This window comes from Puntigrus tetrazona, unplaced genomic scaffold (genome assembly GCF_018831695.1).
Source record: "Puntigrus tetrazona isolate hp1 unplaced genomic scaffold, ASM1883169v1 S000000397, whole genome shotgun sequence".
NCBI lineage: Eukaryota > Metazoa > Chordata > Actinopteri > Cypriniformes > Cyprinidae > Puntigrus > Puntigrus tetrazona.
In genome coordinates, this window is record NW_025048050.1 from 982958 (window position 1) to 1005000 (window position 22043).

General features: G+C 36.6%; 1 protein-coding gene across 1 annotated transcript in view; it reads right to left on the reverse strand.

Moving 5' to 3' along the window:
- Positions 1-721: 721 nt before the first annotated feature.
- The window catches only part of cntnap3 (contactin associated protein family member 3), a 34884-nt gene continuing 13562 nt past the window's right edge, over positions 722-22043 (reverse strand). Inside the window, 8 exon segments of the mRNA XM_043231626.1 lie at positions 722-1436; positions 3713-3784; positions 4639-4857; positions 8679-8766; positions 11479-11612; positions 15074-15298; positions 16259-16498; positions 19568-19786. Coding sequence (XP_043087561.1) covers positions 1240-1436; positions 3713-3784; positions 4639-4857; positions 8679-8766; positions 11479-11612; positions 15074-15298; positions 16259-16498; positions 19568-19786 — 1394 coding nt within the window. The 3' untranslated portion in view covers positions 722-1239.

Below are 22043 nucleotides of genomic sequence, written 5' to 3' on the forward strand. Positions count from 1 at the left end.
GAATGAGAGTCCAAACAGCTGATAAAAACATCTCAGTAATCCACAGCGCTCCGGTGCATCGGTTACGCTCTTAAGAAGACAACATCTTTCTAAGAAACAAATCCATCGTCAAGACATTTTAACCTCAATCTGTTGCTTTGGGCTAAAATAAGAGTCCATAATCCATAATAATGCTTCTTCTTGTTGTCTCTCACATCAAAATCCAGCCAGATATTTGTTTAGAGCTGATTTGGTTTGTGAGCAATGCTTGATCTGTTCAGATTCGATTCAGATCCGGTTCAGATTCAGACCAGACCCCTTTTTCACTGGAAGAAGCGTTATTATGGATCACGGACTCTTATTTTGGTTAAAAAAAAAAAAAAAAAAATTGATGCACTTTTTTTTTTTCAAACACACAGCTTTTGTCTCCAAAAAACCCCATTACTGGATTACTGTGATGTTTTTATCAGCTGTTTGGACCCTCTTTCCGACGGCACCCATTCACTTTGGTGAGCAAGCGACGCGATGCTACATTTCTCCAAATCTGACGAAGTCACAAACTCATGCTAATTTTGGACGGCCTGAGGTTCAGTAAAATTTCATCCTTTTTGTGCCGAGCTATCGCTCTATGAAATCGAAATGCACTTTTCTAACGCCTACTTTTTCAACGTTCGCTTGTCAAACGGAATGGGAATAAATAAATGGTGACAACTTTCATGACAAAAAAGACCAGAGACGCAAATTGTCCACAATAAACAACTGTCATAGGATGTATTTTTTTGTTCCAAGTGGCAAATCACTGAGAAAAGCACGGGCAAAGAGTGATAAATACGGAGCGTACAGCCTTCCCCGAACGCATGTATTCACAACAACATCGCACTCACCGACTCACACATTTATTTCGATTTAGTTACACAATGATCGCTTCTTCGACTCCGTTAAATGTAATACTGAGCACTGAATCGTTCGAAGGCAAAAGGAGAAGGCGACGTTACAAAGTTTCATTTCAAAAGAATATTTACAACCAATGAATGTCATTATACACACCTTAGAAACCGTACTATTGTGCCAAATCTCTGGACAATAACCGTTTTATGTACAAAAAGGGCAAAAACGGAGGGATGCGTCGCTCCTCTTCGGCAGCCCCAGTCTCTCGGTCGGTTTCCCATAATGCACCGTGAATGTTAATGTCCCTAGACTCGACAAGGCATTTCAGTCCGTCGGTTTAACTGGATTAGTCCGATACGAGGGGAGAGAGCGTCATATGAAATACTCTTTTTGGTTATCACTGATAATGCTCTGTGAGTTGGGATCCGTGTTAAAGGGCGTTTCGGGACTGTCGTCTGTTTTCCCCGCTTTGGGCTCTTGGGTCTGAAACGTTTCTTTCCGTCGGTACAGGAATCTCGCCGTCACAGCCAGAGCGGCCAGACTCACAAATATCACGACGGCAATGACACCTGAAAAACAGCAGAGAGGAGCTCTGACCCCGGTACTTTCAGACATCACTGGGTGATAATGATAGACGTACGTAATGGACGTGCTTGACTGAAAAACTTGTAACATGGACTAGAAATGTTTTTATATGTATTATAATATGCATTCATATATATATACTTGAAATGAAAACAAAGAATTCATGTCTGTTGTTATGATTATGATTCAACATTGGATATGAGCAAAGTTAAAAAAATAAATAAAAATAGGGGTTAATAAAAAAAAAAAAAAAAAGAATGGTATTAGAGAATAAATAAAAAATAATATAATGTATATTATTTATAAATTATTGTTTTAATATTAACGCAAATATAAACATGCTATTAAAATATAGAACACATGTAATGAGCATGCATTAATTAAATTAATAAATATTAATTTGTAATAAAAACTGAAGGAATTCCATAAGTAAAGTTCTTGATGATAATTTAACATTTGAAGCATTTCATTTCCATTAATATTAATGAAATCTAAAAATATTTATATGTATGTGTATTTATACATTTTATAAATATGTATTAATATATATATATATATATATATATATATATATATATATATATATATATATATACACACACACATATATATATATATATATATATATATATATATAAAGAAGAAGACGGCAAATTAATATTGTATAGTAATAATTCAACTTTGGATAAATACTGCAAAAATAAATAATGAAATAAATAAAAGCACCTAAATTGGTCAATTAGTGGAGGGTGACTTGCAGACATGGCTTTTAGTTTTTAAAGTTGAGCTGCTGGACGGTCAGATGAATCCAGACCTCACGCAGATCTAACGCCACAATCGATCGCAATTCAGACGCCATTAGTGGCATTTTTTAAAGCGGTTAAACGCGGGCTATCAATAAGCGGCAGAAAGTTGGCAAAAAGCCTGGCGACTGGCGCCGTGATGGTCTCGTTACGCCATCAGACGTGCTCCGACTCAATTCTGCTCGCTGTCAGAGTCAGACGCCTCGAAAATGTTTCTCTCCTTTGTGGCCGTTTAAGCATGGCACATTTAATTATAAAGGGTAAAAGAAATGTCTAATTGAAGCGCCAAAATAAATCTCAACTCAATTTAATGCCACATTACGGAGGCTGTGAAAAGGACAAAGTGTGTTCGGGATTGTGGCAGAAGGCCCTTAATCAGCAAATAATTTCTTTAAATGTTTAATTAGTTTTGGGGGCCTTTGTTAATTTCGTTCTATTTACCGATAGCTTTGGAGAACTCTTTATATTCGGTCAATGTGAACGCAGCCGTTAATCAGTCATTATTGAGGGCCGCCGCCGGGTTGAGGTTTTCTGATTAGTTTTATGGAGTCTTTTAAATGCACACAGAGACTGAAGTTCACTTTGCATAACAAATCATCCGAACGTCTTCAGAGCAAGTTTTAGCTCGCCAAACGTGATCATTTACTCGGACTCGCGTCTTTCTTCCTGCTTTCCATTCCTTGACAATAAGCAGGGCGGTAAACTTACAAAAAACACATTTGTTGTGGAAACGATCTCCGCTCAGATACCGTACTAATGACAAAGAACACATCGAATCAAATGGGAACATTTTAAAAGATATTTTCATGTTATTTTTATTTTTATAAATTATTATCATTACTACAAATGAACAGTAATACTTTAAAGTAGGTAAAACCTGTTAAATATTGTCATTTTGACTATCATTTTAACATTTTTCATGCTATTTTAACATAAAAGAGTGTTAAATTTAGCCATCTTATAATTTACAGTGAAAAAACTGATTTTCTGTGAGACATAATTGTTTTTTTTATTATTTATATGCATAAGGGTTTTATGGTACACCTTTATGTTGATAAAATAGTGTTTATTGCATTATTTTAGTCTTGTATGTGTCGCAATAGTAGTGTTTTGTATTTGTGTCTATACAATTTATTTATTTATTTTTTTGCTGTTTAAATCTCATTTCGACGTTATATTTAAGCTCCATTTTCTAGTGTAAATTTCACGACGTTTTCCTCTTTTACGTCGCATTTTTGGAGCTCAGCAGCCTCGGCGGATGAAAAGAAAGGGGTTAAACGTCTCCTTCGGTCTTACACAAAGCCCCCAAAAATAAAAATACGGGAATTATTTAAGCGAATTGTTCATTTATGGGATTCCTAGAGCGAGGCAAAGTAAACGTGAGCTGAAAGCAGCAAATAATAATGGATGAAATGAGAAAAGACGAGAAATGGAAGGTTTCTACGACATTCGTTTACCTCCGATCAAAGCCGAGTCGCTGTTGATAGCATTGACTATGGGTTCACCCGTACCTACTGTACTCAGATGATCTACAGCAGAGAAGAGAGACGGACAGACACAGATCATCAGCAGGACTCACGGCTCATTGAATACGCCTCAGTCGCAGCCAATCCACAAATGATTATGCAAATGAAAGCCTTTCTCACGCAGATTAATACAGCGATCAGCCATTACCATCGTTATTGCTCTAATTTAATTAGCACTGCGGATGGATTCAGTGAGCCGGCGACCGAAGTTTGCTGAAGTTCGACTTTGAGGAGGAACCTGGCCAGAAAAAAACCCGACGAACCAGAGAGAGGTTTAGAAAGAGGTTTTCATTCAAATGAATGTCGCTGCCCTTGTGCAAACATTTACTTCTGCGTTAAATCAATAAAACACATCTAATACAGAACAGTGTATATTGCAATTACAGATAGATGGATCAGTTTTTGTGCAATCCCAAGAAACACATGGTTTCAAAAAAGCCATTTGTCAGATACAAAGCCATTGCTTTTTTAGCAGATATTTCTTTATATTGTAAGATACTGAACTTACATTTTTGATGTATTCCTCCGTAAATTTCTCGATTTAAGAATGTTTAGATGTTTGTAGTGGTAAAACAAGTAAGAAAATGTTTTTTTGCAGTGACGTATAATCTCATGTGCTCAGAGTTTTCTTGTGTTCCTCTACTTATTAAACTGTAAGAAGGGTTGATATTTATTCTAAGGCTCCTGGCAGATTTAGGCTGTGCTGCTTGGGTTATGAGTAGATTAAAAAACACAATAAAAGAAGGAGCACACAATAGATCCGTGTTTAAAGGTTTACGGGTTATTGGTGAAAATCAGCTCACCCCTGAAGAAAAAGAAAGTGATTTTTACTTCAAGCACCTGTTAAGCGCCGTTACCTGTGAGGGAATGCGTGGTCTCTGCGGCGTAGGGGTTTGCGGCTGAAGAAGAGCCACAGCTGGATTCACTCAGAGCTCCGGTGATGATCACAGGACTGGTGTCTGGATACAGCAGAGCCGCCTTCAGCGGGGAGATGGAGTTAAACTGGACCACCGACAAACATCCGGTGAAGCCCAGAGCATTCAGACGAGCGATCTCTGGATCCACTTCACCCGAGTCTGCAAACAAGAAGAGTGAGAGATGAGATCTCCTCCAAAACTGCAACGAGGAGACAGCTTAGATGTTTCTCTTGAGAAAAAACCCCCTGCTATCTCACACGTCAATCCTCAAGAGATATCGATAGTGGCCAAAGTCTCAGAGTTATCTCGAACGTTTCTCCTCAATTGAATGGAGGTCTAACGGAAAGGTTCAAGTTGAAAAGATCTCAATAACTGGTCTCAGATTCACCAAAATAGAATAATCTGCAATAAAACACCCAAACGATCTTGTCCTGGAGCAATTAAATGGAGATCTAATAGAAACGTTTGGTTGACTTCCTGCCTCTAAGATGCTTCTCCTAAGAAAAAAAATAAATCTAGTTCTCCTTCTAAAATTTTTAGGAGATCTCAAACTGGGCTTGGATTTACCACGTTGCTATATTATGAAATAGCTACATATCTAAAAAATAACTCTAGGATATCCATTAAATGTTCTCCACCTAAATGTTTGATTAACTCTCTTGCTTCAGAAATGTTTCTTCTGAGAAAAAGCCTCCAGTGATCTCACACACGGTGAGATATAAACTCGCAATTGCGAGTTATAAAGTCCAGTTTCGAGGGGAAAAAAATAAAGATATGTTATATCTCACAATTCTGACTTTATATCTCATGCAATTTCACATTAATATCATGCAATTCTGACTTTATAACAAATGCAATTATGAGTTTATTTTTCAGAATTCAGAGAAAAAAGGCTGAATTGTTAGATATAAACTTGCAATTGCTAGAAAATAGACCGCAATTATCTTTCGTATTTTTTTTTTATCTAGTAGTTCATAAAAAACACCTCAAAGAAGCGTCAACACTTTTTGTGAATTAAAAAAAGGTCGCTTTTTCGTGATGCAATACTTAAAAATGCAGAAATTACCGTCTAAAACTAGCCTAAGATTTTGAAAATACTATAATTTGCGATATAAAACGATCACACAAAAATATCTCTATTGTTTGGTCAAGTTTCTCAGATGTTTCTGCTGTTAAAAAGACTCGCACACATCTCCTCTTGAGTTTCAGAAGAGATCCGCCAACAAAACTCCCAAGAACAAATGATATAAGCCACTTCCGCATTCATTTTATAGACTTCGTGCCAAGCATTCAGTGATTTCTTTTAAGAAAATTCAAGAGGAACATCTGAAACAAGCTTAACCGACACACGAGAACTCCATTAAGCTCAGAAGAGCAGGCGTTGAGCAATCTTAATATTCTTCACAGCATGTTGCCTCACACTCTCTGTAACGAGATGCGAGTCTCGCTTCAAACGGACACGGACAGCGGCGACCGAACACAAAAACCGTGCGCTCAGCTTTTATACCAAACATCTCGAGCGAAAACCACACGCTGCATTCAATTCCACAGCAACGGCAGTCGACTGAACACATCGGGCCCGAAGAAAGTGCTTTTATTCAGACACCGAGCCACGGAAAAAAAACCAGACGCAGTTGACAAATAACATGCGCGTGAACTTTTTTTATTCCAACATCAAGATTCAGGTCTGTCGTTTACTACAGTTGTATGATCAGCATTGCAGGTTATCACTAAAACGCAATTATCAACGTCAATTTATATCCAGCAATTCTGAATTGGGAGATAAAAGTCACAATAGCCTTTTGTTCGGTGGTTTATACAAATCTGATCCTCAGGATCTTTTGAGGAGCTTTACTTTGGCTGTTCCTCAGCGGAGCGACGATCTTCACATCTTCTGAGGAGCCTTTATTTCTTCAGCTCTCCATCAGCATTGGATTACATTAATCTCTTCTTACTGAGATATATATATATATATATATATATTATATATATATAGAGTTATAGACTAACAACTGATGTTTAGCGTTTTTATGCAAGTATCTGTTATAAAGATCTCATTGATTTACACCGAATGTCTTTTTGTCCAAATAAATAGCACCAAATTGCACATTTTGGCTCAGTTTGAGCCTCCGAGTGTTCTCCCTATATCAGATTGAACAGTAAGACATGCAACAATGCAAGACGGTTCTTTAAAAAAAGCTTTTAGACTATTTAGGTTCACAGCGAAGAACTAATATCCTCAGTATTTGCCGTCTCTATCTATATTGGCATGCACCTGATGATCTGCTTCTCCGGCTTGATTTCCATCATTTCAGCTCTGAACTGGTCTAATATTAATCTTCAGGAGCTCTGCAGGTTTCGGGTTTGATTTAGTATTCATTACGAGTCGATTTCTGGCGGTGATCGATAGTGTTTGCTGGAAATGACACACAGCCCGCTGTCAGCGACACACTGTCTGAAGAGTTACGGCGAACGCGCTTCACGTCACATGTTCATACGAAAGGTCGAACGGACGCGCACGCCGCCCCATGAGAACGTTTCCCTCCATAAAACACAGCCATCCTCGACCTGTACATGACATTACACTGAGAATGAACCTAATTTGGCAGGTGAGGATCTCCAGCTAACTAGAAATGACTGCTGGGGGAGATCGTATACAATCATAACAGCTTCTTACCTTGAAGTCTGTAAACCCTGCCAGTAAATTTCGACAAAAGATCATTCCCAAAAAGTCAAAGCAAATATATTTGTGCAGAAAAAAGGATCACTTTATGGAAGTCTGAATAAAAAATAAAACAAGGTTATTACGACTTTTTATCTCACAATTTTGACTTTTTGTCTCCGAATTGCATTTGAATGGTTAATAATAGATAAAAAGTCATTTTTTTTTATTTTTTATCCAAAAGGCTTCCATATCACCCCAATATTTTGTCACGCAGAAACTATTCCCATTAAAATCAGAAAAATGTACGTCTAACAATTAATTGCATTCAAAATCCAAAGCTTTTGTTTACTAAATACACGTGTGTGCGCTGTGTATATTTACTACGTATATATAAATATAAACACATGCATGTATATGTTTAAGAAAATATGTTATGTTTAACATTACATATATTTATATGTAATATACGATGTAAGAATATAAATATATAAATGCATATGCGCAATTTTAGTGCCAAACTGTGCACAACGAACATGAAAAACATGCGACTTCACACACACACACACACACACACACACACACACACACACACACACACACACACACATTATATGCAAAATATTTTGCACTGAAATGAGAATCACAATGCAATGTGAAAAACTCACAATGCAACTGTCTCCTAATAATAGACTTTTTAAATACAAAACTCACCCTGCGAACTTCTGTATTATTTATTAACTGCATGTTTTATTCATCTATTCAGGTTTTATGACTACAAAGCTGCTGCGGGTCCTATTTATAGGCATAAAAAAAATCTAACTGACCCATTTGCCGTCCCCCAGACGACAATAATAACATGTAAAGTCAATATTAGTCTTATCTGAAGCAAATAGGACAACTGTACTCTGTTCGCCTGAGATTGAAGAGTTCGGCTGACTGCACAAACAAGCTCCCGATGTTTCTGCTTCCTCCAGACATTTCGGCATCCGTGAGGCTCAGAAAAAGAAATAGAATAATGGCCACTTAACTGACCATCTGCATGTCACCGAGGTCAGAACTCGACTGCCATTCGGAGACATTTCCTCCTTAATGCAAAAACACTCTGGTGAGCTTCACAACTGATTAGAAGCGCTCGTCAAATGAGCACGCTTTTGGCTCATTTATTATGAAAAATGCAAGCTTAAATTTGCGATACTCAGTTCTCACCGCATGAGCAGTCATTTAAACTGGTTTCAGATAGTTTAAGCGGAGCATGCACAGAAAATTGATATCAAAGTCCTAATATTCACAGTTTTAGATCTGACCGTGTACTCACCGATGACTTTTCCCAACACGATCGACTTGACGGCATTGAATTCAGTGTCTGACGTGAGATTGAAATATTCCTTCGCATGCTGATCCACCTACAAAAGGCGGAAGACAACGAGAAGTTAACATTTTAGGAACGAGGACAGAAAAGGCTTGGCAGCATCGTGTTCGTTCAGAACAAGGACGTGCTCATCTGCAAGCATTTTAATTAAAACTTATCTTCAAAGCAATTGTAAAACGCATCGGTGCTTGCTGTCAGACTGCAGCCGCTCTTTGGTTCAACACCAGAGGAAGCGCTTCGGTCCACGTGTCTTATTGCAGACTTTCAGGCTAACTGTGACCAGCCGACTGACCCTTATTGACCAGCGCCTGTCACGTTTCACCTGGACACTCAAAATCGAATCCTCCATGTGATCAAAAACCTGATTTCTAATTCATCACTACTCGCCCCGGGGTGCTCTGTTTAATATTTTGATGCATGTCGTAGCCTTTCAGAAAGGGTTTAAACAGCATTCCTGGAAATGATCAGCTTATTTATAGACTTATAAAAGGATAGTGCATCCAAAAATGAAAATGTGATGTTTATCTGCGTACCCCGAGATGTAGGTGACTGTTTCTTCAGGAGATCACAGACAAAGATTTTTACCTCAAACCACTGCAGTCTGACAGTAAAAACACACACACACACACAAACACCCCCACACACTCACACACACACACACACACACACACACACACACACACACACACACACACACACACACACACACACACACACACACACACACACAAACACACACACACACACACACATACGCACGCGCACACACACACACACACACACACACAAACACACACACACAGACACACACACACACAGACACACACACACACACACAGACACACACACACACACACACACACACACACACACACACACACACACACACACACACACACACACACACACACACACACACACACACACACACACACACACACACACACACACACACACACACACACACACACACACACACACACACACACACACACACACAAACACACACACACAGACACACACACACACACACACACACACACACACACACACACACACACACACACACACACACACACACACACACACACACACACACACACACACACACACACACACACACACACACACACAGACACACACACACACACACACACACACACACACACACACACACACACACACACACACACACACACACACACACACACACACAGACACACACACACACACACAAACACACACACATACAGGGTTTGTGAGTGCATGTTTTTTTTTTACTCTCAAAGATTGTGTGCCCATTAATTTTTTAGTAAAAAAAAACAAAAAACATAGGTTTTTTTATTCTAATGAAAAAACTAAGTCAGATAAACATCAAGTTTTTTATTTTTGGGAGAACTATCCCTTTAAAGGCAAGATGTCAAGGATTGGTATGACACTGACGGTTCGATTTGTGTGTTTTATTGGCTGTGTGCCATGACTTGCTGACTTCTATTTAAAAAAAGCAAAGCACGCCCAGCATCTCTCCTCGTGATGGCTTGCAATGAGAAGCTTTTCTAAACCTGTTGTGCAACAACAGAGAACATTATCACATTATCAGAGTTTTGTGAATTGACTTCTTTTTGTGATCTTATGTGCTCTTCACATCCCAGATAACATATTCTATACTGTAATAAAGACCATGCAGATCAGAAATGGCTTACAAATATACTTATTAGTCATTATAAGAAGCCATATATTGTCACAGGTAAGGGATTATCATCCTTACATTTCATCATTCAAAATGGTTAACCTTCTATCTTCTCTTTACTCAGTCGTAGCGATAGCGATGCCTTTAGCCATATTCAGGATGTCCTGTAACATCATCGGCGTCATTTTTGTGATGCATATGTCATTTTTACGCGTGGAGCGCAAATAAAACACACATTACAAGTCTTCATAGCGCCGATGCATCACATTTTGGGTAAAAATCAAAAAAATAATACCTCTACGTTAAAAACTGAGGTACATATTGAACTGTATTTTTGCATCCCTAACAATACTTGGCATTTATTAAACGGCTCAGGTTAAATTAGACATTTGCTAATACATTATTAAGTCCAAAAGTTGTGTTAGTCAACACACTGCCGACTAACATCAAGATTAACATAAATGATGAAAGATTAATAGATGCAGTAAAAACGTACTGTTCGTTGTTAGCTCACGCTGTAACCGATGAGAGCTTGCCGTAAAGTGTTATATAATGGTGTGTCATAATACTGAAATAACACCGGTCTGAAAGCTGACAATTAGAGGCGAAAGCGCCGGAAAACGGAGTCTTTTGCCTGTAGTTCTGTCAGGACCACTGCTGTCAAAGTGACAGGCACTAAGCGTACGGTTTGTTTCGGCTCATCCGCACAGCCTCCTACGAAAGAGCAAATAACAACAGAACAAAACAAGCCAGATATCGCTGACGCTATTTAAGTGTAACGCAGTATTCAAGACAAAGGAGTCTGATTCAGCAAAGAAAGCCGAGTCCTGATTGTGGGCGAAAGGTGGAGCTGGGGATGGAGGAGGGTCATTTTCTCCCGAAAAAGCTGCTAAATGATGCTAATTACAGGATTGCAGTGATATATAAGTCGTATAAGCTTGACTCACGTGGCCTGACTGAACTAAAGCGTTTTAAGCGTGCAGACGCATCTCATCATGACAGATGCAGTGTGTCGAGGACAGCACCCCCATCGCATTTAGTTGGGCGTCCCAGTACCTGAATGCTGAGCGTGTCTGCCAGTCTCTGGACGCTCACGCGGTGCAGCTGCCCGTTGGCCAGACTCCTGCCGCTGGCTCGGAAAACCTCCGCGTCTCTGTTGTGCTGCAGTTTGTACTTGACGTCCAAATGTCCTTTAGAACAAAAAGCATCGGGTTTCTCAACAGGCTTTTATACCGTAAAAAGTCAGCATTTAACCGCAGCAAACATCAACGCGTTACGCAACTACAAAGCAACATCTTAAGAGGATTAAAACGCTCCTCTCTATGAAACAAAACAAGGGCATTCAAAAAAAAAAAAGATTTATCAACGCGTACGTGAATTTAATCATTCTTTCTAAAGCACAGACTACTTTTTAACATGCTGTCAAGTAAACATAAGTGCATTTTTTGCATGACAAACACGCTATGTGTTTTTTATGGATTCTGTTTGAACTAATAAAATGCATCATCCAAAAATGGTGCCTAATTAAGTGAATTCCAATCAATATTTTGATTATGCAATCCAATAAAAATATAGCAATAGATATGTCAATATAGCAATTTACAACAAAAAGTACACAATATTTTTGTGTCAAAATAAAATACTAGTTTTTAGCTAATTAAATTGTAAAGTGCAGCTCCGGAGAACTGTTAAAAGCCATTTTTGTAAAAATAATAATAATAATAAAAAAATAATTTTAATTAATGAAAAATGTAAACTTATAAAAAGTGAAAATTAGTACTTTTCATTTGGGAAATAACTGAAATAAGTTTAAATACCTAAAAATAAAACTAGGTCTAAATATATATATTAAATTAATATATATGTTAAATTATTAATTATATATAACACTTATGAAAGCACATAAAATGGCTAGAATTGTAAATAAAACAAATATAAAAATAAGCTAATTAAAATATTAATAGTATACATGAAAAGATATTTTTCTGAGTAAAAGCTCAAAGTGAATATTTAAGTGTATTTTACCTTACCTTTAACCAAATTAAATTCTGGTAAAGTGCAACTCTAGAGATTTAGTTTTTTGTAGACAGACAGACAGACAGAGAGAGAGTGATGTTTATTTATTTCCACGCATACATGTGATGAGCTTAATCATTCTTTACAAAGCTACAACTACTTTCACTTCAGATGTGTGTTTTGAGCGTGACAAACGCGCTCCAGTGGGTTGGTTGGCTTTTGCTTGCAATTTTTAGGTGAACCGTCCTGTTAATTAATGCACACGGACACTGGGAAATAAATAAAAATCACATGCAACAGGAACAGGAAGCTGTCAGAGCGGCCGCCGGGGTTCTGGAGGCTGTTCTGGACTTTCTGGACTTAATTGCACTAGCAGGTATTAACACCCCACGCTGCCGTGCAAACACGTGATGAGCCAGGTCCACTGCTGCTGGGACGCCTCAGTGATTGGCCCTAACAGCATGCTAAATAAAACAAGACTATACTGACTAACATACTCTGATGTTTAGTCATTGAAATAATATTTATTAAAAAAACTACACACTGTTACTGTGTATGAACGTCCATTACGAGTGTTTTTTGTTTTTGATCTAGTTTATTACATCTCTATCTCTACAATTTTTGCAAAAAAGAAAACAATTTTTTCAGTTTTATATTTAGTCTTGGTTAAATGCAACTCTGGCTCCGACCAGACATGATGCAACACGTTTCCAACAACAATTAATATCTGTTTAGATCCAATTAAAGTATAACACTGGGAAAAGATTTTTATTCATCTGTTTTTATTGCGTCAGTCTTGGTCGGAGCACAGCGATCCAAATTAAACTGTGTTTTTACATGATTCATTAAAAGAATTGGCTCACAAAAAAAGGAAAGATTCAATAGAAATATGTCTTTGCATTACTTGGCTAAAATATCATTTTTACAAGGGGAAAAATGTTTTATTGCACCATGCTTGTTTAAGACTCTTTTTGCATGAAGCATTAAACAAAATCTGATCAAAATACACAGCATGATCCGCAAAACAGATATCTTTTGAGGTCAGTGCTATATTTTGCGGCTTGCAGCTTCGTCTAGTTCAAATTTGCAAACTCCCAACTATTTTATTTTTTTACTATGGTTTAATTTTTGTATTTTCGTTTGCAAGGAACAATATCATGTACAATAGTATTTCACATTAGAAAAAGGTTTTATTGCATCACATTTGGTCAGGACAAAGTGATTCAAATCAAAAATCGATTCAAATTAAACCTTGTGAGCGTTTTTACATGATTCGTTAAAAGAATCGACTCACAACAGTGTTTGGAAAGATTCAATAAAAAGATGTCTTGTACTTTTACTGTCTTTGCATTATTTGGCTAAAATGTCATTTTTACAAGGAGAAAAATGTTTTATTGCGACTCTTTTTGCACGAAGCATTAAATAAAATCGAATCAAAGTACACAGTATGATCCGCAAAACATATCTTTTGAGCTCAGTGCTATATTTTGTGGCTTGCAGCTTCGTCTAGTTCAACTATTTTAGTTTTTTATATTTTTTACTATGGTTTAATTTTTCGTATTTTCGTTTTCGAGGTACAATACATTTACAATATCATGTAAAATATCATTTCACATTAGTAAAAGGTTTCATTGCATCACATCTGGTCAGGTTTCAGTCAGGACGAAGTGATTCAAATCAAAAATCGATTCAAATTAAACCTTGTGAGTGTTTTTACATGATTCGTTAAAAGAATCGATTCAATAGAAAGAGGTCTTGTACTTTTATTGTCTTTGCATTATTTGGCTAAAATATAATTTTTACAAGGAGAAAAATGTTTTATTGCGCCATGTTTGTTTAAGACTGATTCAAATCAAACCTTGCGACTCTTTTTGCACGAAGCATTAAATAAAATCGAATCTAATCTAATCTAATATTTTAGTTTTTTATATTTTTACTATGGTTTAATTTTTCGTATTTTCATTTTCGAGGTACAATACATTTACAATATCGTGTAAAATATCATTTCACATTAGAAAAAGGTTTCATTGCATCACATCTGGTCAGGTTCTGGTCAGGACAAAGTGATTCAAATCTAAAATCGTGAGTCATGAGTCACTGCACGACCCTTAACTCTCACACTGTATTTTTTGCAATGTCTTTGCATTATTCGTTGGCTATTTTACTGATTCCCTTAGGTTTAATTAAGACAGTGATACAAACTCTAAAACAACCATCTGCAGCGTATGATTTATCTAAAAAGGGTAATAGAAAGAGACCCTGTATGTTTATTTGCATTATTTTACGGTTTCTCATCACCTTAAATTCTCAATTTGACTAAAACGTCATTTCCCCTGCCGTGGCACATTTACAGCAAAACGGCGAGAAGCGTGTCTCTGATATCAGGCTGGTGTTTGGGATGAAATTCGAGCAACTTTTAGAGAAAACCTAGCTCAGAGAATGGGCTTTTCTGGCGCGTGAGATCACAGACGCGTGTTTACACGAGCTCACGAGGGAATAAATCCCCCGCCGACGCGCGACAGGACGTCTCTTTCACGGCTTTCCCCGTCTCCCGCCGGATTTCAGACAATATAGGAAGTAATTTAGCGTTCAGACTCACGCTAATCCACGAGAACAGGATCAGAGCGCTTCATACCGTTTCTGTCGAGCAGGACGGCGAGGAACTCTCTGTAGTAGGAGCTGACGTAAAGCAGCAGCGCCGGCGCTTGACTCGTCCTGAAGCTCAGAGAAACGTTCTCTCCTCTCAGCGTTAAATCTGAGTAGATGGAGGACGACTGAGCGCTGACGTTCCTGTTCAGCTCGTACGGCTCTTTGAACGCGTACGTGACTGACGTCCCGGGTTTGAAGGAGGCAGAAACGTCTAACAGACAGAACGCAACGGGATTAGAATAACGGGCATATACTGATGTGAAATCATTGCATCATGCGGGTACGAAAAAATATCATTTTATATCAGCGTGCACTATTAATGGGGGAATGAATACATTTTGCATGTTTGCTAGATCACAAAATAAGAAAAGATCCACGAAATCCGTCTGATTGTTTATGCATTCTGTGTTTTAGCTTGTCTGCGTTTATGCGATTGAATAAAATAAATCACCCAGAAATGGTGCCTATGGAAGTGAATTCATAAAATGCAATATATAGCAATATAACAATTTAAAATAAAATAAAGCATCAAAATAAAGTGCAACGTAATGCTATTGTAAGATATTTCGGTCATAATTTCGTCAAGTTAAACCTAGACTTTTGGGTGTGAGTAAATTTTGTGATTTACTGCCATTTTTTGCGAATAAAATGGTGACTTGCTCATTGAGCGCGGACCTGGAGAACCGGCAAAAGTCATTTTTGTAAAGTAAAAATAAATAAATAAATAATTACGTGAAAATTAAAACGGTCGATCTGGGAATTCACAAAAATAAGTTGAATTAAAATGACTAAAATAAATATAAAAGTAATTATATATACAAAAAAAAAACCCTAAGAAAAACTTACATAATTACTAAAGGTTTATGTAAAAAAAAAAAAGAAAAAAAGCTAATTAAAAATATGAATAAATATTATATTAGTGTATAAATAATACTAAACACAAAAAAATAAGACATTTGTTATCAATTTTTTTTTTTTTTATTTGAGAAAAACTACCAATTTGAATCTTCGAATTAGTTTATTTTACCTTTGTTTTCACCTAATTAAATGTTTTATAAAGTGCAGCTTTGGAGATGTAGTTTATTATCATTGTAGATAGATAGAAAAGAAGGGTTTATGAGTTCAAAGGAAGCGTGTCGTGACTGATGTCGTGAATGTTTGAGCTCACTACCTTTATGGCAGAAGGTGCCGGTGAAGGGCGAGAGGCTGCAGTCGCAGGAGAAGCTGCTGTGGTTCTCCACACAGCTGCCCTGATTCTGGCACAGGCCTCCGTAGCTGCTGCAGTGTCCGGGACAGCCGGGAGTTACCCCGGGCGTGATCTCGGCCCGCTCCTCCAGATCCAGAGTCTTCCCGTTCAGCTTCAGCGAGCGAATGCAGCCCAGGAAGCCCTTCTGCCGGGACGCCGTTCCTCCTGAAGACACGAGCACAGTGCACTCTCAAAACACGCGAGCAGCGTTGCCAGATTGGAGGAACGATTTAAGACCTCACCCATATATATAGTACCCTCGTGATGATTGATTGGATGCAGCACATGCACACTTTGGCTGGTGAGTTTTGTCCATCCGCCCAAGCCAATATTTACCCGCACAACCATATTCAAACCCGCCCAATCTGGCAACAACCGTTCAAAACAAAGCACTTTTTCCTCCTGTGATGTGCTGAATCTTTCTCAATCTGTGGTGACTGCTTCGGGAAGAATCCTGGGTTTTTTTTGCATTCTGTTCCTGCAGAAGACAAGCTATAAATACAGAAATAATGCGCTCTGCATATATTAGTGTTCAGCGGTTTAGTGCTAATTCGTTTGAGCGCACACCTCGCTGTGCCAGCTGTGCCATATAATCATCTGTGAAAAGTTGGAAACGCTGTTCAAACTGTTAAAAGTTTTGACACGCGAGCGATGAAACAGGAGACAAATGCAAATGTGATAGCCGTCCTACAGGAAACAGATGACTTTTTCGCTTAAATTATTAAGAATAAAGAAAAATAAATTTTTAATTTACTTATAGTTTAACAAAATTGTGGCTAATTGTCGTTAATATGCAAAAAAAAAAAAAAAACTGAAAAATTTATATGTGAAAAAATTATTGATAGAAATGTAAAATTATTAAATGAATGAAAATAATATCAAAATGCAAAAACGATTAAACTAATAAATGTTGATGGTCCTAAAAAAGAGCAAAAATACATATATATATATATATATATATATATATATATATATATATATATATATATATATATATATATATATATATATATATATATATACATATATATATATAAATTTATATATATGTTAAAATAAAACAGTGCTGTTATTGTTAACAAAACTAAAACTGTTAAATTCAAGAAATAAAAACAATGCAAAAAACAAAACAAAATGCCAAAAGAAACAAAATGAAAAAAAAAAAATAATAATAATAATAATAATAATAATAATAAAAACATCTTAGTGGTCCTAAAATCTACATTAATAGAACAATGTTGTTATTTTTAAGAAAAAAGATAAATTCAAAAAGAATTAATTATTTAAAATAGAACAACGTTGTTATTGTTAAATAAATGTACAATTTAAAATATTAAATCAAAATAATAATCATTTAAAATGTTTGTCCTAGTCATCGTTAACTCAAACGGTGAAACAAAAACAGGCCAAAACACAAATTAAAAACAGCGTTGATAGAACTATTAAAGTCATTAAAATAAGATGAAAATCCATTCGTTTTATAGCTGTATCTGAGGTGAGATCTCTACGAAGCAGCCGCCTATAAAAGCCCAAAACTTGATCAAAATGGCTCTCAGAATATCTGCAACAGCGAGAGCGTCTCCAGGAGTGGAGTGAGCGATCTATTTTACCCAGAAGACCTCGGAGCTGCATCATAAACAGGCTGAGATGAGCAGACGGCCGGCTCTGAACAGTCACGGGAGCCTGCGATCCAATCGGCGCAGATGGAGCTGTAAAGATTGAACTGTAATGACACTACTTTGCCAACACTTACTGGAAAACTTCAATTCATCCTCCTCTAACGCTCAGACACCTTTCAGATCCGCCAGCTGCTCGGTCAAGGTCAACAGATCTCCAAAGCCGTCTTCAGACTCGCTTCACGCTACTTCCTGTTTATTTACTTATTTCTGGTGTTATGCATTCGATGTCTGTTTTTGCACCGCTTGCACACTCAAACACCAAACCTGACCAACCTCGCTTGCAAACGCACAGTGACTTGATTCAAACGGCTTCAGAACAGGCCACAGGTTAAGTTGTGTGTTTTTTCTCAGTGGTTTCTCAGTTCCTCTATGCTCTCGTGCTCGTCCTAAACCTGCTCTCATGTAACTGATTATTATTAGTCTGCTGTTTCTACGTGGCTCTAAATGTATTTTGTAGCTCTCGAGTGTAACTGTGAATCACATCGAGTCTCTTTCGATCAATATCCCACACGCAGTAATAGATATATTATATAATAAATAGATGTCTGCGTTTCCGTACAGTAACCGTGCCGTGCCTTTTATTTTTTAATAACCGTGTGTATATGATATCCAAAGACAACATTATGGCAAATGTGTTTGCAACGTAAAAACAAATGTTTGCTTTTCAGATGTGTTTGTGATGTTTTGAACGCTGGGCTTCATTTTGCAAGAGGCAATTAGCATTTTTGCACTTTATGAAAAATAAAAATGCTACTACTAATGATATTGTTATTAAAAAAATCCATGTTTTAATATTTTATAACATGTAAAATAATATATCTATATCTTAATATAACTAAAAGTAAAATTAGTCTGAAATAAAGCTGAAATAAAATAGAAATGTTAGATGAAAAACAAACATTTATCTGAAATATGTTAAAGTACTAACATTGAAATAAAAATAAATCCAATTTTGTAAATAAATTATAAAAATATGGAATTATATTTTTTATTATATTATTTAATTTTATTAATTATATTACATAAACATGATGGAAATATAAAAATATTATTTGGGAATAATAAAAAAGAATAATTTGTAAGCAAAATGTTCCCTTTTATCATAATATAATAATCAATGCTATAACAGTAAAATAAAACTAAAAAGGACGTAAAAATATTACATATTTTAAACCTGTTTTTTAAAATATTAATAAATGTTGTAGTAGCATATGATTCAATATAACTGAATTATAAAAATATAAAAACATAAAAAAAAAAGCTAAATTGTGTCTTTTTTTCTAATTTGTGTAAAATATTTTTAAGCCAAATATCCCATTAAGATTTTGCAGTAAATTAATTGATTTGTTTTTAGTTTATTTATTTAATTATTATTATTTTTTTAAGTAATTAATTTATTTTTTGTCCTTGGGTTTAGTTTTGATGTGATGTTCAGATGGTTAGATGTCTTGTTTTAATGTTGAGAAAAACCCAATAAAATACACTGGAAAAAAAAATCAAAAGATATTGTAGTGCCGCATGACGCGTGCGTCCGTCCGAAGCGTGCTGAGCTTACCTACGAACAGCTGGCTGTTGAGCTGCAGATGAATGTGTCCGTCCGCCGGGGCTTTCTGCACGGCTCCGGGGTGATGGTCCACGTACAGCGAGGCCTCCTTCACGTTCCTCTCGGCCCTCACGTGATGCCAGCGCTCATCGTTCAGAGCCGCGGGAGTCTCCACCTTCACCTCCAGAGGCCCGTTCCCCACGTCGAAGGAGAACAGCACCTGAGTCGGAGCTGGAACACACACACACACACACACACACGCACGCGTCTGATGGATGTTCGGACTCATATCTAGCTGGCATGTGAGAGACGTTCCAGTGAAATCTTCAGCGCGGCAGATGACGCTTTGAGAAAACGCCAGGAGAACGTCTAAAACAACTTCTAATGATGATGGAATGAATAAGAAAGGAGCTGACGGATCCATTCAGCCGCTCTAAACGAGAGAAGAGCAAAATCCGCGGCGCTAAAAAGCCCCTCTCAACAGATACGCTTAAGATCTTAACCGCTTCTCTGAGGAGCCAGATGTTTCTCCAGAGGAAAATATCAACTCACTGAATCCTTCATCAAACGAAGCGAGCTGCTTCCAGATTCAAAGCTTTCGTTCAGAAGATCACAGGCTTTTATTGGGCCAGCAACCACACAGGACAAAAACACTCAAATTAAAGTGAAAACGCAAATACTATAATAGCGTATGAATAATTCGAAAATACCAGATAGTAAAATATAAGTGCTACAAATATTTGTAAGAAAAGAAAACTTTCTAAAAATGTAAAATTAAAATTCTAAGTACTTATTATCTAAAATAACTGTAAAATAACACTGATATAAAAATATGTCAGACATAAAACAAATGTTAAAAATGATACTGGACTAATACAGATTTTTAGGAAGAAATCAGAAATAAATCATATTATATATTCATATAATCATATTTTTTTAAATCATATAGTAAACCGTGTTTATTTATATATCTATGTATTTATCAAGTTAAAATTTGTAAATTAATCTTAAAAAAAGAAAAGAAAATTGGAACTATAAAAATTTATTCAGAATATTAATAAATATATTGGTATATCCCTGATACTAAAAATAAAATGAACAAATATTCTAAATTAGAATAAAGGCTAATTTTATTTAAAATACTGATAAATAGTATATACTATACATCTACTACAATTAACACTAATAATACACTAATAATATAAGTAGCATAATATATTAACTTAATATATATATATATATATATATATATATATTATATAATATATATATATATATATATATATATATATATATATATATATATATAGTTATGTATGAGGATTATTTTATTACAATTAATTTACAACAACTCTAAAAGCTAAGTCCAAACCTGTCTCCTGCGTCACACACGTGTTAAAGCTGAACATATTCTCTACAGGATTTCTGAATGAAGAGCTCCTGCGGCACCTTCTGTCCTGAAGAACTGCTCTAATGACAGAAAAGAGCTGATGAAGTGATACGAGCTGCTGGTCACTCCCAGCACACACACACACACACACACACACACACACACACACACACACACACACACACACACACACACACACACACACACACACACACACAGACACACACACACACACACACACACACACACACACACACACACAGACACACACACACACACACACACACACACACACACACACACACACACACACACACACACACACACACACACACACACACACACACACACACACACACACACACACACACACACACACACACACACACACACACTCACACACACACACACACACACACACACACACACACACACACACACACACACACACACACACACACACACACACACACACACACACACAACACACACACACACACACACACACACACACGCACACGCACACACACGCACACAACACACACACAGACACAACACACACACTCACACTCACATGCACACACACACACACACACACACACACACACACTCACACGCACACACACATTCACACAGACACACACACACACAGCCGCTGGAGTCGGTGATACACACACACTTCACATCCTGCCATCGAGTCTCACACAGACTTTCGTTTAGCAGAATGTTGCAAATAAATGCTGTTCTTTTGATCTTTCTGTTCATTAAAGAACCCTGAAAAATAAAACCAGTAAAATATTACCTGTGCAATAATCAGAAATGTTTCTTGAGCAGCAAACAGATTTCTGAAGGATCATGTGACATGATTCAGCTTTGATCACAGAAATAAATTCAACGTAACAGATGTTCACACAGAAAACAGATATTTGATTGTAATAATATTTAACAATATTTCAGATTTAAAAACTTCAATAACTGTATTTAAATCTATCAATAAATCTATCAAAATATTAAAATATAGTAGTATATAAACAATACAAAAAAAAACCATCAGTATAACTTAAAATAAAAATCTAAAATAAATATACATAATAAAAA